Raw genomic sequence first — 21,262 nt, forward strand, 5'->3', positions numbered from 1 at the left:
TGTAGAGGGAAACGTGCATTTGGGAAATCTAATTAATTTTATGGGTTCAGCAAAACAATGCCATTGGGTACAATTAGACTTTGACTCTATTCTCCTGGTGAATGGAAATTCTCAATAAGGGCTTAAAAACAAACTGTCGTAACATGTGACCGTACATAGCCCCCTAGCTCAGCTGCTCTAACATTTATAAACTGTTAAGATTTCTAAAAGGTATGTGAGAAAGACACTATTGTGATCGTCCTTTTTCTGTATTCAATCCTTCCAAGTCGTACAACAAGGCTCTCATTCATAGCTGGTCAAACAGTAGGTTACAAATGATAATGCTTGTCATTTACATTATACAACACGTAATTACTTAATTATTAATTGTAACCAATTATGTAACAACAGTGAGTGTCTACAGCCATCTGCAAATGACGGTGGAAGTTCTGTCATGGTTTGTCATGGTTCATTTCAGCCAGTGGTGTTGAAGATCTTGTAAAAATTGAAGGAATTATGAACAGAAAAAAGTACACCAGCCTTTGATTGGCCGGGGCTTCAGTTTTCAGCATGAAATTCCAAACTCACTACCAATGCAGTAAAATATCTGGATAGAAAAACACATACTGGACCTTAACATTACTGAAGCAGTGTGGGATCATTTCGACAGAGATCATCCAAAGAAGCCTGGGGAAATATTCCTGCAGACTACTTAAAGAAATGACCAGAAAGCTTCCCTAAGAGATCTGATGAAGAATAAAGGTGGTCAAACCAAATACAGACTTTCAACTTTGGAACTCTGCAAACTCCTTTACCTTATGTACTCTATTTTCAAGGATATTTAATTAACTCTAAGACTACTAACACCAAAACATTTAACACTTTTGAATTTGCTGTGTACATTTTCATAAATTGCCGCCCCTATTTCCTGTTTCCTTAGCAACATATAAAGAAACGAGGCTCTATCAAGGCTTAAGCACAGTGTTGTAGGCTATATATGTGGATCAAAGTCTGCATACAGCAGCAACTTGTATGTCAAGCAAGAGTGGGAAAACAGCTGGTGCCCGCATATTTCAAATGCTTACAAGAGCAGAAGTCAGTGTGGTAAGCACTGTTTGCTGTCCCTATATTATCTGGATATGTCTGACTCTCATTAAGTATAAAATTTGTACATTAGATATATTATTAGTTAAATTGTTAATATGTTGTCGTTATATTTTATATTACAGAATAACACTTTAAGCTGTAATCTGATGTAAGGGAATTTCTATTTCTAGAGCCTGAAAAATGCTGACATACCACAGACATACAGCATATCATCTGCAAAGTGTTTTGTCCCGGGTATGATGAAAAAGCGGTGCCTTTTTTTTCTGAAAGATTATGGTGTCATTGCATAGTTTGTCCAGCAGGGTGCGCTCCAGCTCTGTTGTTTACAATTCTGCACCGTTTGCAACATATTGATGTTATGGAAGGACTGGACATGGGTGGTGTCCTTAAAGCACAAGAGAATAGAAACAACTTTATTGTTTGTCACAAAGCAGCGGACAGAAAAGTAATCTGTGACACCGCCGCTCTAAATAGAAACAAGTAACACAAACACTGATAAAGGGCATCAGAGTTAAACATCAGTCTGTAATAATACAAGGATATAACATCATTAAAAAAAACTTTTATTTGAAATATTTACAGCTGAGGGATAAACGATCCTCTGTTGACCTTTGTCTTAGCCAAGGGGACTCGATTATGCCAGCCTGATGGTAACAGCACTGATGGAGATGATGCAAGGGGGTTCTGTGTGGTCACAATGGCCTTCCTAGTAAGTGACCCAATGCCACTCACTCAGACAGTGGTGTTTGAACAGAACCTGTTATCTCAGCAGCCTGTTTGGTAATCAGAGTGAGGCTGTACCAGGATGAAATCAGAATCAGTGACAGGCTTTAAACCAGCCTTGCTGACATAAAATCTCCTGAGTATCCTCAGTATTTATGGTCGTCGTTGAGTCTTTTTGCGCAGAGAGGTCGGAAGAGTCCAGGCTACGTTGGTGGAAAACTGACAAACAGTGAACGTATCAGTATGTCTTGAACTTAACTCCATATAAAGAGCAACTCCCTGGAAATGGCATTTGTCATGACCTCACAAGAGTCTGTTTACTTTGACCTTTTAATGTATTGCACTAAGAAGAGCTCTCTTATCTGCATTTAATGTTTGTTTTACTAGTCTGGTTGCATCTGTAACAAGCAACCTGGTAATCGAAACTCTAATCTAAAAAGCAGAAGCAATAAAGACATTACTACATGAGTCAACTTAGTTTTTGCGTCAAGAAAAATTTCATGCATTTTGCAATTGTTTACATGGTTTACCAATATTCTTAAAGGTACTCGTACTATAATCATAATTTTAAACCAGTTTCTAATAACACAATATGGCTTAAATGAGAAAATACATTAAAAGCCATGTGTACAGTCAAGATATAGATAAGATATGGCAACAGTGAAGCTGCTACGGAACACAATTACTGATTAATTTTGATATTGAACAGTTCAGGCCACTGGTTTGTTGACTTATGATTCACCTTCTACAGTAGGAACTTTCAAGGGAAAACCAGTGAAGGGTAATTACACACTGGCTGAACAGTTCAACTACAGTTTACAGCTTTGTAACAGTGACTCAGTCATATTGCAGTGCAGCTTTGGTACAATGAAAATGAAGATCCATTAAAATCAAAAGATCAAATGGAAATTCTTAGTTAGACTGTGACTATTATGAAAATGTGAAACGTTAAGTTTCTTGGAAAAACAAAAGTCAAAGAAACCATCGTATTCATCTGTTGTTGTTGTTTTATTTATATTGAACTGGTAGTTATATTACATCTTAGACACTTTTCATTCTTTCAGTTGTACAGATACACAGACGTTACATGCAGCAATCATCAGTCTTTGTGGTTAAAAATTGTGCGATAACACAGATTTACACACTTCTAAAAAGGGTAATGTCCACCAGAAATGAGCCTGCCACCCAAAAACCATCATTGGTGTTGTGAATTCCAATAATATATACACAGTATTGAAGTGTATGCATCTCAACCCCCTTTAAGGCTGTGGTATAAAGGTGCACTGCAAATAAATACAGTTTCCCATTTAACCTCAAATCAAGTACAAAGGAGAAAAAAGTAATCAAAAAAACAGTACATCCAGTGTGCTGTATCCAAAATAATAATGGCTACTTATTACCAAGTCAATAAACAGGAGTTTGAAGGCATCATAAAGAGGATCAGAGTGGTATGGCAACCTCTAAACATCATCATAGTACGCAAAATAAACCCAGCAACTGACTAATTTGTGAGAAAAAAAAATTCAAAATGATTGCTTATTGATATTTAGGATCAATAAATCATGGCTACACGCACATAAGAACATATCCCTGAACCACACCACATGCATTTTGCATTCGATATAACAAATGTAACATTGGTTTCATAAAAATATCCACTCATGAACAATTTGTCAGCTTAACCTCGTTTCCAGCATGATGGAAACCTCTGTGCAGACTGCTCTTATACAAACAGGCCGGCGTCTGTCAGAGAAAAACGAAAAGCATTTGTGGCTGCTTTCACCTTTTGGCTAAACATACACGTGTTCAACAGAAAGTAAACAATAAAACTTCACTGAAGCTAAACGACAGTCTGCAAAAACCTGCTAATGACTGGAGTGGAGTGAAGGTGGTTTGAGTGGTTTTAGTGATATAAACCTTCTAGAGTCACCCATTTCTACTATGGTCCTCTTGAGTTTGTCTGTGTAGCAACAGTACAGAGAAAGGTAGAGCTTTAGGGATATTTATGAGGAGCTGAGACCTGAGTCTGACTCCATGTTTCCACCACGGTCCTCTGAGGCAATGCATGGTGCCAGGGAGCAGGGAATGGAGTAGCAGGAACAAGATGAGCTCTTTAGGGTCTCTGTAATAACCTCTTGCAGGGAGTGTTGTTCCTCTATCTGGAAGATGTTTGGCTGTTCTATTGAGTCCTCACCAATACTAGTTGTGGGGGGAAAAAAGAAAAAGAAAAGACATGCTAGCAGTTAGATCAGTGACGGTATCAAGTACACGAGCATGCTGGTATGATGGCAACAACACAATCAATGGCACAGAACAATCCACAGACAAAAGTACTAACAAACCTTTAGTTTATCTATTCCTCACATAAGTTTAATAACAATCTCCACCAAGCAACAGAAAATACTTCTGTTCTGCTCTAAACCATCAAGAAGAGTCAGACTTTTACAGAAATTCACATTCATTATTTCCATGCACCCATATTAATACAATCAGCAGGATTTGTTGCATTCATTTGGGCCAGGGAAATGATTGCACTGGTGACCATTCTGTGAGTGAGAAGCTGCCTTTTTCTGCAAACATTTTAGATCCCATTAATCTTTGAAGACCTCAGTTTTTGTTTTTGAACCTGCTGGGTATGTTACATACCAGTGGCTTATAAGGTATTCCTTCCAATATGAAGTAGATGTTGTTGTGAATGGGCAATACATACATTAAAAACTGGATGGCTCACTTTCTGAACCAAAGCAGATTAGGTCAAGTACGAACAAAAGCATCTATGATCCCTTTTGTAGGACACAATCATTATCGACATGTCTGTGTAAGTATGTACACTCAAAGGAAGTCAGATATGAGTAGGGATGGGTACCGGTGTCCGGTGCCATGATGGCACCGGTTCTGACATAAACGGTAGTAACCAGACCGAAAAGCAGCGCACATTTCGGTGCTTTATTTCGGTGCTTTTTTTTCCTGAGCTGTGATACACTTTAGATTCTAGCCAATCATTTTACGTTTCCGAGGATAGTAGGCGGGGCCAGGTGCGTACGTTCTTTTAGAGCAGAGCTACAGATTAAAATGCCCAAGACGAAGCGGTCAAAAGTCTGGCTGTACTTCACAGCAAAATATGCAAACTCAGCAGCTGCAACAAGTGCTTTAAGCTGATACTGTGACACTGTCAAAGGAGGTAACACCTCAAATCCGATGAAACACCTGGCGACATAGCGGTTTTTTTTAAAGCCGAGAAATGCGCCGTATTTGATAGCTTGCTGCGAGACCTCACACCGAGCACATCTACTGCGCGTGTGGTGCCTGTTATCGGACCCGGAGCCCTGCCAGTGTAGCAGAAATGATGACGGATGATGATGGCAGCAGCAGCCGTTCTTCTCTGCGTGAGTAGCTTAATGTTGTTCGTGTGTAATTTACGTTGAGTAGGCTAACCACGTTATTACATTAATGCATGTAAGGTGAACTAGCAAACATCATCATAGCTACATGCGGCTGTCTTCTTGTTTGATGGCAGATACTCCCTTCACCCTGGCCAAAAAGGCTAAAATGACCAAAGAAAAAGTGGAAAACAGTTAAACATGAGAGGTTTTTGGACAAAGTTTGTGTTTTTTCCATTGTTTAAGCACTGCTTCCAGCCAAGAGTGATACCATATATGCCCCATAGCTGCAGAAAAGGCTAACATTGTTATCTTTTTACAAAAAAACAGCTGAATATGAGAGGTTTTTGGACCAATTTTGTGTTCTCCATTCTTTAAGCACCGGTTTGAGCACCGTTTAAGCACCGGCACCGTTTCAAAAGTACCGGTTTGGCACCGGTATCGGATAAAACCTAAACGATACCCATCCCTAGATATGAGACTTTAATAATAATGAAAACATCACATATTGAGCGATGTAAGTCTAACAACCTTTCATGAAAGATGCTGTTAAATAGGTTCACAAAATAAAGACAGAGGGTTCAGTGCAATCAGCCCTTTTGTACATAGAGAGTTGTAGTAAAGGCAGATCATCCACAAGCCCCATAAGTGCAAAAACAAAACAAACAAACAAAAAAGAACATATTTGTGAAGAATAATGCTATTATACCCTAAAGTACCTTTGTGAGCTATTTAAAACTACACAGTGAGTATGCATGCTTTAATAGGTGGCTTAGTGTTAAGCAACATTCATATTTTAGTACTACGCGAATAAGATTAAAACTAGGTGTTAAAGTAGTTCATACACAAGCCAACGCCTCCAGAGGTGCCGTCTCATGCACCAAACAAACCATTTGTTCTTGCTGCCTTCTTTGTTTCAAAGTTCAACATCACCGTGTACAGTTTAAAATGAAGCACGTAATAAGGAGGCCTTTCAAAGCATACCCAAACAATACAGGCATTATTAAAAAGGAAGTGAAGCCGCTTTCAGCTAACGAAACTAGGAAATGATGAAGATGGCAGTTGACCAATCAAAACAACTTTGATTATTACATTTACATTTTAGAAAAATGCAAAGCATTAACTAGACCACTGCTACCTGAACATTACGTGGAATATGGAAGGAAAAGATGATAAGTCAACCGTCTTGCATCATTGTCGAGAACATCCTTTTGTTCTTTCAGCTTTTAATGAGTGAGATTCATTCAAGCTTTATTTTTAAAGGGGCAAAAACAAGCCAAGGAGTGTTCAGAGGGGAAATAAACAAAAACACAGCCAGAAACCAGAGAGACATTACGGGAATCTGGAGAACTTGAGTCTAAATATGGAACCAAGCTTTCAGAAATTCTGTAAGAAAGAAGCACAGTTATAACAACAACAACTACCTGGAGAGGTCAACTGGTTTGTGATGGGTTGAAACAGGTGTTAAAACAAACTAGAGTGTGCGCGGCTGTTGTCTTTTCTGCAGGGGTTTGCAGAAATCTGGGGGAAAGTGCTAACGGGAATGTAGAGTCACTGTCATTGTACAGTCAGACATGGAACTGAAACTGATAACAAACAGGCTCTGCTGACCACGCAGCTTTGCGAAAGACCAGAGAAAACCCTGTCACCCTGCCTACAGCTCCAGCCAAGCTTTATGTAACAGCACTGGCACATTGTGTGCATTCATTTTACACTCACAAATTAGTCAATGAACACTCAAAGCTTTTGTGTCAAAAGCTACGCCAGTACCAAATAATTAAAATGTGTCCCGGCACTGAATTATATAACTCTGGAAACCTGAAAAAGAAGTCGGAAAACAGCTCAGTATTGTACTCCGTAATAAGAAAAGGACCTCAGAACGCAATAATCCCTGATAAAGCTGAAAGGCCTCTGAAATACCCTACAGTCTCAGCCAGAGCAGAAACACAACAGAGTGTGGAGTACAAAGTGATATTTAATATTTAACAAGCAGGTGTTTCAGATACTTTGTGTATACTTTACTATATTATCAGTGTTGGTTTCTTTACTGTAGAAGTTAGTAGCTCATTTAGTGAGTTACAATTCTCTGTACCAAAGCACAGATAGCATATTTGTAGAGTGGATAAAATAATGATTTTGTTCCTTTCTAGGTGATGATTAAAAGGAGCTTCCACTTTCAAGTCTTCACATTAACCAACTAGTATCAATTAAACATTGTACAAGATGTAAATTGTACTGCCACTGCCATCTTGAAGCTATACTGCCTAGACTGTGACAATGTTAATGATATGATGGCACTCGTAGATATGAGCATATCACCCCAGTTTTATATTCACTTCATTGGCTGCCCGTGCATTTTAGGATCCATTTTAAGCTGCTTTTATTTCTTTTTAAATGTTTGTCCAATGCTGCCCCTCTGTACCTCTCTGAGCTTCTTCATCCATACATACCTTCCCGGTCCCTCAGGTCGGCAGACCAGCTCCTCCTGAGTGTGCCCAGGACTAATCGTAAGCTCAGAGGGGATCGGGCGTTTGCTGTGGCAGCACCAAAATTGTGGAATGAGTTGCCTTTACATGTTAGACAGGCACCTTCCTTATCTGTTTTTAAATCACGTCTTAAAACATATTTATTTACCTTGGCTTTTAGCACAACAGGACTTGTTGATGTCTCTTGATATGTTTTCTTATTAATTATATTATTTTTAATTTTAAGATATTTTATATGTAATTTAAACTGTTTCCTCTCTGTTTTATATTTGTAGCACTTTGGTCAACATTGTTGGATGTAAAGTGCGTGATAAATAAAGATGCTATGCTATGCTATGCTATATTAGTAGGTGGCAGGTGTAGATAACATACACAGCATGTACCAAAACAGCTCTACATGCAAACTCAGACTCTGCAATACAAGTCACGTGTGTATATCTGTGTGAACATACAGATATATAACATATCTGTTAATCATTTATGTGCAGAGCACTGCCAAATGAGTCAGCCCCGAAACAACACAACAGTAACATAATATTCCTGAAACTTAATAAACCGCAAAGCAAAATGCTCGGAAAGGAATTCACTGGTCTCCTATTAGAGGACAATTGGACCGAGGAAATACTGTGACTCGGCTGACACGTAAAGCAAGCCTAACGATGTGAATCCTATAAGTCTGACAAGTAACATAATCACAAGCTCCAAGAGAACATAATGACAACAAAGTGAGGAGCCCACAGGCCAGGAAATTCACACAACACCAAGTGTGATTACCAACAGTTAAAAATAACTAATTTGGTTTTATCGGGTTTCAGAAACTCTGCTTGGAAAACTCACAAAAAAGAAAGAAAAACACACCCAAACACAAGATCTTGTTTCTGTCACTTGTACTTTTGTCCAGCAAGATTACACTTGTGTAGTTTCTCGTCTCAAATTACATAACCGAGTAGTGCAAATATAGCAGTAGGGATGGGTATCGTTTAGGTTTTATCCGATACCGGTGCCAAACTGGTACTTTTGAAACGGTGCCGGTGCTTAAACGGTGCTCAAACGGTGCTCAAACCGGTGCTTAAAGAATGGAGAACACAAAATTGGTCCAAAAACCTCTCATGTTCAGCTGTTTTTCTGTAAAAAGATAACAATGTTAGCCTTTTCTGCAGCTATAGGGCATATATGGCATCACTCTTGGCTGGAAGCAGTGCTTAAACAAAAACAAACTTTGTCCAAAAACCTCATGTTTAGCCGTTTCCCACTTTTTCTTTGGTCATTTTAGCCTTTTTGGCCAGGGTGAAGGGAGTATCTGCCATCAAACAAGAAGACAGCCACATGTAGCTATGATGATGTTTGCTAGTTCACCTTACATGCATTAATGTAATAACGTGGTTAGCCTACTGAACGTAAATTACACACGAACATCATGAAGCTACTCACGCAGAAAAGAACGGCTGCTGCTGCCATCATCATCCGTCACCACCACACCCGCAGGAGATGCGCTCGGTGTGAGGTCTCGCAGCAAGCTATCAAATACGGTGCATTTTTCTGCTTTAAAAAAAAAAACGCTATACGTCGCCAGGTGTTTCATTGGATTTGAGGTGTTATCTCCTTTGCACAGTATCACCTTAAAGCACTTGTTGCAGGCTGCTGAGTTTGCATATTTTGCTGTGAAGTACAGCCAGACTTTTGACTGCTTCGCCTTGGGCATTTTTAATCTGTAGCTCTGCTCTAAAAGTACGTACGTACCTGGGCCCGCCTACTATCCTCGGAAACGTAAAATGATTGGCTAGAATTCAAAGTGTGTCACAGCTCAGGAAAAAAAAGCACCGAAATGAAGCACCGAAATGTGCGCTGCTTTTCGGTCTGGTTACTACCGTTTATGTCAGAACCGGTGCCATCATGGCACCGGACACCGGTACCCATCCCTATATAGCAGTGTGCAATAATTAACAGGAGAATACACTAACTTCAATACAGGCCAACTAAAGAGGAGACAAGTCGTTCCTTATTGCTCCTTACCTTGAAATAGTCTATGCAACAATAAATTAACGTGGCAGCCACAGATAAGCAAGGTTAACTCAGCCTACCTGTCATAGATGAGCCCGTCGATTCCCTGCTCTCTCAGCTTCCTTCTGGTTTCGTGATCATTGTTGTCATCCCCCCAGCTGAATACCACTAAGCCTTTAGACTGGGCATCCCCAATGTAGCTAAGGTACTTTAACAGCTCTTCTGTGTGGGCGCTGATTCCCTGGAAAACGACAGTCATATATAGATTAGATTAAATGCAGTCCATCCTAAAAAATAAATAAATAAATACCTTCTTACATAAAGTGGTGAGGATGAATCACTAAAGTACTCTCAGCCCTTTGGACTGAAACATTCAAGATGACTGACTATACACAATATATTCAGTAGCACTTATAAAAAGAACATTACACTGAAAACCTGAAGACTAATCATTGTAGTAAAGCACGCGGTTGTATCTCACCAGAATATTTTCACTCTGGGCGAAGCTCATGGCAATTTTAGTGGACTGGCACCGGATGTCCATCATCTCAGGATACTTGTCTGAAATTCCCTGAGTGAGGAAGAGGATGGGGTACTTGTTCTGCTTATGACGCACCCTGAAGGACAAGCACAAACAGATATCACAAACTGCTGGAAAGCACCTATTAATAACTAAATGCTGGAAGGGCAACATCTGTTCATGAGTTTAATCTAGTAAGAGAATAGGAGAATCAAGCAGCTAAACATCCAGAGCCGTGCTTTACTATGAGACTGAACTACCTAAAGGTGCCCTAACAAAGAGATTTTTCAGCAGCAACTTATTTAAAACAACTCTTGTAAAAACACAGTCTGAGGAATTTCAAAAAAATACATTCTTTCTACTGAATATACACTTTATCCATCCACATATAAGTGTTTAGCATTTGTGAATACCACACCGTTTATCTCAAGAGTGTTAGCATGTGCCCCTTTCAATCCTTTTGCACTCACATGGTGCAGATGTCGGGGTCAAAACAGGAGAACACGATGCGTCTTTTTCCACCTTTCTGCAGAACATCTGTCAGGATGATGTCCAAAAAGGTGTTCATGTTGAAGTAAGATGATAAGTTTCCGTCCCATGACCCGTCCTGTCAATACAAAGCATCACCAACAACGTCAGGTTACTTTGACAATGACAGTCTTGAACTTTTGACTTTACTTCTGAATATTAACCTTCAGCTGGAAGATCCACTTGAGCTCAATATTGAAGCCGACGTTTTCAGGAACAGCTTGGAAGATCTGTAGAGAGGTACAGAGCAAAATCCTTTATTAGACTGGGACATAAAAATCAGACTAAGAGGAAGAGAAGAAGATGGTTCAGTCAAATTATGTCATTTACCTGTGAGAGCGAGGGGAATGGCTGATGCTCATCAATTTCATCTTCATCATCCAGCAAATCTGAGCAAACGAAAACAGATTACTCCACATTGTACGAGTTATCCTCAACATTCAACATATCTTTACAAGATTATGTGTCCAAAACAAGCTTGGATGTCATCTACAGTGTACAAAACAACAAATCATTGCTTAAATAAAATAACTTATCTTAAACACCTCATGCAACAAAACAAAATCTCTATAAACATGACAATATAATTTCATAACCAAGCCATTTTACTCTTTGAACCAAGGTCTTAGCATGATCATGTGAGTATTGAAAGAATAAATAAATGAATAAATAACTAAACGCACACCTTTGTGATCGTTTACTTTCATTGCAGTGACATGAGCCAGCTGTGAAAAACAAAAACATATAAACAAACCAAAAATACAAATACAAACTAATTAAAAACAACCCCGCCCCAAAAACTTTTTTCATTAACATCCTTCACCAAGTTTCACAGTTTTAAAGAAACTGATCAGAGTGTAAAATGTAATCAATTCCACCAAAATTCGAGCTGGTAGATTTTTTTTCCTGCAGTCTTACTAAATGATTGTTAGGTAACAATCTGACCTCAGCATCAGAGCAGAGGACCATGATGTTTCGTGCATGATCAATAAAGCAGTCAATAGGACTTTTCTTTTTTTTTTTTAACTCGCTCTTTCCCCCATTACCGTTTTAGGCAAACAGGTGGGTAAATGTAGTGTTGGTTCAAATGTGATACTATGAATATCTATACACATCAGAAAAAAAGGAGCTTTTCACTATGATCTACTCCCTGAACATTTGATTTTATTCTGGTGTTGATAACAGAAGCAGAGGAAAGGCATCCATCCATCATCTGTAAGAAGTTTTGCAGACTTTCTTTTGTTCTACAGCTGTTATAACTGTTAGGAAAGTTATGGTTTGATGACCTTTGACCTTTCTGTGCAGAGGTATAGCTCAGGAATTATAGGTCAAGCTGTCTGATTGATGACAATCCTAAGCTGACACAATCGTGACAGACAGATTTAACTTGAACAGCATTATTACCTTCAAAAGCTGCAGCTGGTCATATGTCAGGTCTTTGACTGGCACCTCAATGAGTTCCAGGTTATTGTCATTTTTCTGTTGAGTGTGAGACAAAATATTAGCACGACATGGGACTCATTCTCATTTTAGAAAAACTGATCATGCAGTGCTACTATGAATTTCTCTCATTAGCTCTGAGGAGCCAGTTACAATCATAGTTTACCTTCTTAGTGGCTATGCAGCAAGTCAGGTCATGGTATACAATAGGAACAGCATCCTTGGAGAGGTGAACATCGAACTCTACAAAGGCTACGCCCTGTGAATACAGGAAGAAAACAAATTTAGTAGATGCAATAGCAGGGCAGTAGTACCGACTCATGCAATAATCTTCTTGATGACTTACATGCTTAGCAGCACTTTTAAACGAGGCTATTGTGTTTTCTCTGATTCTGTGGTGCCTGTTAAACACAAAATATCCACAAGATCACATAAAATATTCCATGATGGATGTCAATGGTTATATCATCATGTCAAAATGTGTGATGAACCATGTTTGAAAACAATCTGAAGACAAACACAAAGCAGCAAATGTTTAATTTGAAGTTGGGTTGTAGGTTAAAGATCATCACTCACTTGGCTGCATGGGTGCTGCCTGCTCCCCTGTGACCCACATCCAAAGTACCTCTCTTTTTCCAGTACTTGGTGTATGAAGAGCTCATGTCACACTGCAGTCCCTGGATGGGTCGGATTACCAGGTAATCCACTAAAATGAATTAATAAGTTAACATCTTTGTACATTCACAGTATGCATAAATTCTGGCAAACATGTAAAAGGAAGCTCAAGCTGGTCATGAATGATTGTAGATTTTTTTTTTCTCATTTTGTCATAAATAAATATTTGAGGAAAAAAAAAAAAGGGAAAACTTACCTCTTACTTTTCCAATGGTCTGCCTGGAATTTCGTCCCATTATGGGAAGAGTGACTACTCCAATATCATTGCCACTCTCCAAAAATGAAGAAGAGAGGAGGCAGGCAGTGCCCACATGTCCTGGATGGATGTCCCCCTGGACTACATGCTCACTCAGATCCTCCTGTTAACAAAGACACTGGATTACTACAACACAACTCAATTTACCTAAATAAATACCAGCTGTGCTGCTTTCCCTTCCTTTCACCATCAATTACCAGATGTACAGAATTATTAGAGACAGTGATCCCAGGAGGATTACCTCAAAGAACTCAAATGTGAGCTCAAGGTTATCTGGGTCCATGGTGTGAATACTGTACTCAGTCCACTGGGAAGCCTCCAGAGCATAGCCACACTCAGGCTGCGAGTGGCGTGACTTATAGCCATTGGCACTAATCATACTGATTTCCAGAGTGGTGGTCATCTTGTGCCAAGATGAAGGACTGAGCTCGTTTTCTTCCTCATCGTCTTCCTCTTCCTCAACGCCCTCTAATGTCAACTTGATCCTGCATAAACAGGTACAACAGTTCAGATAAAACCACATTCAAACACACTGTAAAGACATTTTGCATCAAATGATAAAGCTTAGAATTTCAGCTGTCGTTTATAGATACTTATACAGGACTTCTTGAACTCAGGTGAAAGATCGATCAGGTAACGACTGCACAATAACGATCTGTGCCCTGTTACTTTCTCTAGCTGGTTTTAAATTTAGCCTCTGTGAAATCAATACCTGAAGCGAGAGTTCTTGAATTTCTTCTTAGTGATGGACACTGGAGCCTTGTTAGAATGGTGCAGACGTAAGCGAATTTCTGTCTGACATGTCAGCCACCCAGAGTCAACACAGTTTATCCCATCTGCAGAAAAAGAAGACACAGACAGGAAGCATGTGATCAGACTTCACATCCGCTCTGTGTCTCATGAATGCTGACCACAGAACTGGTGATGGCTATAATATTCGAAAAAAGGAACTATAATGTAATTAAAAATCTATGCCACACAACAAAGTGCAGTTATTGCACTTTGTTATTGTGTGCTTTTTGGGCATTTTTAATTCCAACTTACTGTGAACTCCAAACTGTCCATCATTAATATTCTGGTGTGTTGCTGCAGTAAAGGAGAAGAGAATTAAAAATGGGACAAAGTGATCTCATGGAGACAAAAGTTGAAGTCAAATCAAACCAGAGCATTCGAGAATTTTCCAAACTGATCTGGAATAAATATAATTTTAAATCTTATTTTAACTTGTCACTTAGAATAAACAAGTTTTGGCCTACATTGGTTTGCTCTGAATTTGACTTGTCTCAACATCAGAAGAATTGACTTAGCAATCAAATCAATTTTCCCCAGAACAATATTCAACTACAACACTTAGTATGAGCAAAGCATTGATATTACTTTAGTGCAATGCTTATGAAGCAGAAATCAAAGAAAGCAGTACTTCTAAAAAAAAAAAAAAATCTGGATTATTGTACATCTTTTTCGCCAAATATCTCCCCAAAGCATACGCACAGCATCAAAAAGGCAAAAAGCTCCAGGCAGACATGGTTTAAAGAGGAAACACTGCAGCCAGGTGGAAATGGCAATTCAGGCGTGAGTGTTATCCAAAACAACAAAACCCTCAGTAGGATAAGCCTGAACAGACTCTACACTGGTGTTTACAGGTAACTGTTAGAATAGAGAATGGGGGGTTTAAAGGGGGTTGAGTATGACACACTTAATCAATCCCAACCCAACCAAACCTTGAACAGTTTTCTGTTGGTCTATACCTGTGGGGCTCATCGTGCGGGGGCGATGATGGGTCTCCCACATATTGACTATCACTTGACAGGGACCACCCGCACTCTGCAATTCCAATGTTTGGTACAATGTTAGGGTTTTCAAATCAGACACATTAACCTACTTTTCAGTCTGGTCTCAAAGCTGTCTTTGGACCAGACCGTGAGAAAGGAATTAGAGCCAGCATAGTCACCGATCCCCAGAAAGGGCAGTCAGCCACCATGGATTGAAATCTGAAAAGTGGATTTGTTAGTGACGTTAAAAAAAAAGAAAAAAGGAAACATTTCTTTGTTTATGTCATCTTCTTTTAACTAAGTAACAGTCACAACAGCAACAACATGTATATACTAGAGCTGGGCGATATATCGAGTTTTTAAAAAATATCGATATATTTTTATACGAGATATAAGATGTGACAATATCCTTTATATCGATATAGTCTATGTTACTTGTGGAGCCGCAAGTTTGCCTCTCTTTCGTCCACTTTTGTCTTTACGCAACATTACTCGGCCTCGCCTCTCCTTCACTGAGCACAACTCCCCCATCGCTTCACCTGCAGGAAGCGACAAGATGGACACGGCAAATCTCCGTTAACGAGTTACTGCGCATCGCCCCGTGCGTGGGGCGGGACGCCGTCAACGTGTTAGCTAGCTAACCACGCTAACGAGCTAACCACGCTAACGCCATGCAGCCCAGAGGCGCTGCACAGCCTAAAATCCTTTCATTTTCTCAAAAGTTGACAGCGCGCCTTATGTATGAATTCTGGTTGTGCTTGATGGCCGCGAACTGATTTTATGTGGTACACAGGGCTCAGCAATCTGTCAAAACATGTTTTAGTACAACTTTGGTAAGCTACGGTGCTGCACCGCTTGATGGATTGTCGGAGCATTACGGCTACCGAGGAGCCCCGCGGAGTGATACGTACTGTGCTTCAACGTAATATTACCCTACTGTGTTTAAGGACCATAAATGGCACCTGTTAAGAGACGTGGTTACGAAGAGGATTTCAAACTCAATGCTGTGAGTCACACAGTAGAAGTTGGGAACAGAGCAGCTGTGAAATCTGTCTTTGTTACTATGCTCAGCGTCTTTTAGTTTACATTTTGACTGCACAATTGTGAGCTTTTTGTTATGCACAAAAACAACATTGTTTTCTTTTATTTATGGAGCATTATTATTTAATAAATGCTCATAATTTATTTTTGAGTAAATTTTATGTACATCTATGCTCTATGTTAATAAAAGTGCCTGTGTGACATCTGGGACACAGCTTTGACTAAGAACTCTCTTTTTGTTCTTACTTTATGGCTTAAAAAAAAAAAAAAATCGAGATATATATCTTATATCGCCATCCAGCTAAAAAGTATCGAGATATGAATTTTGGGTCATATCGCCCAGCCCTAGTATATACCAATACATTTTTAGAGGGAAAACCTCCCTAGAAAACTCAATGGCTGTCAATTCACCACCTAGTTAAAGACATCTTGTCATTTATTTAAAATCTCTTTTTTTTTGCCTGTTAGGACTTTTTAAACACAATAATATTAGTAACTTGAGTTGAAGTGCGATAAAACAAAAACAACGAAACAAAAAAACCAAACATACTTCATAAAATGGGAGCTGTTCTTAAATTAAACTAGTAAAGCATCAAATGTGAGCTTGCAGAGATTTCTCTGTTATCTACATAGCATATTGTCAAAAACACAGTTTCAAACACATTATGAAATCAGGTTAAGTCATCCTCACACAAAGAGCGCTCCACCTGCTTTAGAAAAAGCATAAAAACACACTCTATGTTTAGGCTAAACAAAGTCAACAAAAACTGTAGCAAAGCATACACAGTAGGTGTTTTTTTCCTTCCAAGGAATTTTGATCTCTGCTCTCTCAGTTTGTTTTCTATGCCTATTTTCACACACGAGGCTTAGAGGCGCAATGAAAGCCCACTGCTAGATTAGAGGAGGCCACCTGGGCAGTTTTTCTGTGGCTGGCCAACACTGACAGATGTTTCTGAGAATGTAAACACAGACATACAGGCAGTCACACAGCGTTTGTGTAGATACCATCTTAAACCAGGGTAACTGATATGCTTTCTAATATTTATTCTCACAAATTGGTATAAACTGTTGAGGTTTACAATGACTTTTGCTATATGGAAGAACTTCAGGGATTTTTTTTCCTGCTGATGAGCTGAAAATGACATCAATAGAAAAAAAATACTAAGTCTCAAAGAATCGCACACATCACAATGACCCACAAAACTCGTTTCAAAATAGCTAGTCTAGTCTATTTAGTGGATCTTTTATGACTACGGGGGAATTAATCTTTCACATGGGGGACAATAAAATAATGAAAAGCAGCTCACCTTGGACTCTAGAAAGAAGCCTTTGAAATAGCGGTACTGGGTAACAACACCTTTAGGCACAGTGACTGTTGTAGTCCACATACATCTACGGAAAGAAAACCCACACAGCTTACTTTTTTATTCTGACAAGGTAATTATAAATGACACTTAGCCACAAACTGTAAGGGGGGAAGCAACCTGTATATAAGTATTTACAATATACACAAAAAGGTTTAACTTACTCATCACCACCAACAGGATGAAGAGTCACAGCTTTTTGGTGGCTCCAGCTTCCCAAGGCTTCACAGCTACCAACAACAGCAAATTCCTCACCTATGGAAAATCCAAACAAGCCATGAACCCGATGAAACCTTACGAGAAAAAAATGAATGGGGCATGGCTAAAAACTGAAACAAAGTCATCAGCCTTCTGATACAAGTATCGTGGAGAAAATAGGTTAAAGATCACACAAAGTTTATCAGACATACCTGGGGATGTCTCTCCCCTGATTGCCAAAGTCACCTCACAGGTCTCCATTGTTTACACGGGAACAAACAGAAAATAGGTGGCGCAAACAAGCTGTAAGATAATAACCATGAATTAGTTTGTGCAATTCTAAACTACAAATACAACTCATACAATTAAAGCTAGAAAACATGCAGAGCACAGGACTGTTCAAAGTGAGGCCACAGTCTGCTAAAAACTTGCGACATTATCAAAATTACATTATCTAAGAAGTAATAGTAATGTAATTTATCTCATTAGCAACAGTTAGCGCGTTAACTCCACGTAAAATGCACATTAATCTAGCTTATGTGTTAACAGAAATTGTGTCACAAAAACATCGTTAAAAATCCAAACAGAAGCGACTACCTTTCTAAGTCTTGGCACCTCTGTATCGGCTCCTGACACCCACGCGTAAGGAGAGCCCGCGGAAATCACACTTCGCCTATCCCGCTGACAGCTGTCGGTCTAAGCGAAAGCTAATCTGAACAGCCGATCCAACAACACCCATCTCTGTTCAGAGAAACAAGCACCAGATAGACAGGAAGCTTTACCTCAAGAGAAAACAAAACACTCACTGAAAATATAACCCTGTTCTGACAGAAACCTTGCAAAACCCCTAAAGACACAACTAAGTGTTGATTTACTAAGAATTAACTGACTGACATGAAAGCTTCACCATTGTTTAGCTGATTTAGCAAACATCCGGAACGCGTGCGTTAAATGACCAGAAGTCACATACGACTTCCGGGATATAATTTTAAAAGTAAAACTACAGACCGAACGTCAGCGAAATTATATCCAGAAGAACTTGGATATAACCTGGATATATACATATCCATTTCTTTAGATTACACAAAATTAAGATACAACTTTTTTTTAATATATGCTACTAAAACCTGTTGTGTACTTTTTCCATCTCATTGTCCAATATGATGGCTTTACCTGTGTTGAGGTTGTGAGATAGCTAAAAGAACCAGAACGAAATTTATGATCCATGATCATTGTATTTTAATTTTTTTTTATATGTTTGGTGTACCGCTGGATTAACATTTTCACCCTTTTTTATTATAATGAAAAAATGCATTTTTTAAGACACCGTATTGTAAAACAGTGACAAATGTAAAGAAACTTTAAGACTATTGTATTGGGACACAGAATGTAGAGAAAATAACATACAAAACTAATCAGCAATGTTTTCAATATTAGCATTTGCATCGACAACATTTGGACATTGTATTAAAAATTCACTTTTATTTTGTTATCATTTTCTCTTCTTGTATTTGGCTTCCGGTGATGACTTGGGGAAGCCGGTTCATACCGCCCTGCACCGGATCTGAGGCGCGTCAACTATGCCGCATTCGCGTACTTTTCAGAAACACGGCAATTATATGAGGTATATCGGCAGAAAAACCTCGACCCTCGTCCACGTCGACTGCAGTAAAATATATTTCTGATAAATGTCTTAAATGAAATCGCTTTTCTCACGAGGTCTTTTTTAAAAACACTATTTACAATCAAATGTACTCAGAAATGATATAAACTTATAAAAATACACTGAAGAAAATCTTAAGCGTAGGAGCTTCTGAGAAGTCCACAATGCCACATCAACTGACTTTCTTAAGTTTGCTGCAATGCACCGGCAAACTAAAATATGTACAACAATGACAACGCATAGAAAAAAAGTGTTGAGAAGTATCAACATACCATCAGCTGAAATCGATAAACCTGAGCATTTTCTTTGAAAATATGAGTTGTTTTTTAGACGAGGACGAAGTGCTCCGCTATTAAATAGGAGGAGACGTTTGGGACAATTGCGTCATGAATCCGCCTTCTTGACTATTGAGAAAACAGATGTCCCACAAGTTGGCAATGATTTCCAAAACACACAGAGAGAAACAAAAAGTCGTGTCTTTGGCAAGTCCTTTTCTACGAAAGCGTGAATTGCATAACTGAAATGCAAATATGTGATAGCATATTTGCATTTCTCGACGTCCTTGGGTCAAGAGCAGATGATCCTTTTTCACTGTTTGGGCAGTCTGGGACAGGGAGGGATCAGATGATGTGGCCTTTTAAACTCACCCTCTCAGACGTATGCACTGGAGAGTGTAACCTTTAAACACTGCATGGGCATTATAATTAAAACGCAAACTTTTATATAAACAAATTGTAGAAAGCAGTTAATTATATTTCTGAAACGCCCATCCACTACTGTACTAAATGGACATATTGGTGTGATGCATTTTAAAGCAGGGTTGTCTTCACTGAGACTGGATGAACATTAGAAGTCTTACTACATGGTCAGACACTAATAGCCTATTACTGAAATAATTATAAATACGATCCGATGCAGATGAGCCAAAAACATTTTTTGTTATTTTACTGTAGAGTATGTGGAAAAGGGTGTAACTACTGCAGCGTGTCAAGGGTTGCAAATGCAAAGTAGGTTTGTACAACTGTGAAAATGTTTCACTATTGTTATTTTCAGCACCCAGATCCGAACAAAGTTTTTATAATATAAGGAAGGAAGATCTGGTTTCCAAATTAGGATGTATGAGACGTACTTGTAAATCATGTCATCGAACAATTAACTACGAGACTTAATAATCAATGCCAAAATTTAGCCTGAAGCACCCTCTCGTGTTCAAATTAAGGTAACACACCATGCAACAGTAAGAAAACGCTGCAGTCTCAATCAGATCAGAAAATATATTGTCGGAACGAAGAGAGTCCTTATAAGTGCGATCCTGACATTCAGTCAGAGATAAAGGTGTATGTAAAGCACTTATGTACAACAAAAACAAAGCAGTTTATATACTTCAGCCATGTGTGTTTAAACGCAGACACTAAATAAACATGAACCCTTTAGAGGGGCTAACTGGGATTGTATGGATCGACTATCTATATCAAAAAGAGGTTTGAGAGGGAGAGTGAAATGAGCAGCTCACAAAGACCCGATGAAAGAGTAAAGGAAACAGAAATCATAATGAGTATAAAGTGACTGCAGCATAATGAATATTTCAGGGTATTTCTCACCATTCAACAGTCTGCTTGTTACAAATCACCATATACTTCCTGGTACTGTATGCTTATTCATTTACATGTGTTTTGTTTTGTAAGCAGGCATTAACAGAAGTCTTCTGGCCAAAGGCTGGAGCTCATTCACTAGGAATTATTAAGGACGCCAAATCAACAGAAAAATCAGTGTGGATTTTAATTTTATAATCTTGCAATATTTCTGCATCATTTCTGTGTTTCAAAATAACGTAAAACCCAAATTTAAAAAACAAACAAACATAGGAAATATGTCACATGTTTAAACTAAGACATTTTACCATGTCATGAAAAATGTTAGCTCATTTTTTAAAAGGTTTGGATGTGGTACTACAAAGAATCCGCTTCGGGAACATTTTGTAACTCGGTTAACTCGTAACAGGTCAGTAACATGATTGGGAGTAAAAAGTTTCTCAGAAGTAAAAATGGGCAGAGGTTCACCAGTCTGCAGAAAACTGTCAGCAAAGTGTAGAAATCATTTCAGAATAATGTTCCTAAATATAAAGTAGT

The 21,262-nt window shown here is 38.8% G+C and overlaps 1 protein-coding gene across 4 annotated transcripts; it reads right to left on the reverse strand.

Annotated features, from left to right (window-relative positions):
* Nucleotides 1–2,809: 2,809 nt before the first annotated feature.
* gpcpd1 (glycerophosphocholine phosphodiesterase 1) lies at nt 2,810–19,668 on the reverse strand. 4 transcript variants are annotated; one of them, XM_085133682.1, is made up of 21 exons: nt 19,406–19,667; nt 18,068–18,211; nt 17,683–17,773; nt 17,437–17,527; nt 17,216–17,300; nt 14,844–14,919; nt 14,140–14,181; nt 13,808–13,931; nt 13,337–13,580; nt 13,036–13,198; nt 12,741–12,870; nt 12,511–12,565; nt 12,331–12,423; nt 12,129–12,203; nt 11,410–11,449; nt 11,055–11,113; nt 10,889–10,954; nt 10,667–10,803; nt 10,158–10,293; nt 9,757–9,917; nt 2,810–4,008 (listed from the first exon to the last, which is right to left on the reverse strand). In XM_085133682.1, the coding sequence occupies exons 3-21, from the start codon at nt 17,729–17,731 to the stop codon at nt 3,813–3,815; spliced, it is 2,022 nt and encodes a 673-aa protein (XP_084989808.1). In that variant the 5' UTR covers nt 17,732–17,773; nt 18,068–18,211; nt 19,406–19,667; the 3' UTR covers nt 2,810–3,812. The 4 variants fall into 4 exon arrangements, with proteins under 4 accessions (XP_084989808.1, XP_084989809.1, XP_084989807.1 ...); XM_085133683.1 differs by lacking the exon at nt 18,068–18,211 and having other exon boundaries at nt 19,406–19,668; XM_085133681.1 differs by lacking the exon at nt 19,406–19,667 and having other exon boundaries at nt 18,068–18,777.
* Nucleotides 19,669–21,262: the final 1,594 nt, after the last annotated feature.

This window comes from Neolamprologus multifasciatus, chromosome 15 (assembly GCF_963576455.1).
Source record: "Neolamprologus multifasciatus chromosome 15, fNeoMul1.2, whole genome shotgun sequence".
Lineage (NCBI taxonomy): Eukaryota > Metazoa > Chordata > Actinopteri > Cichliformes > Cichlidae > Neolamprologus > Neolamprologus multifasciatus.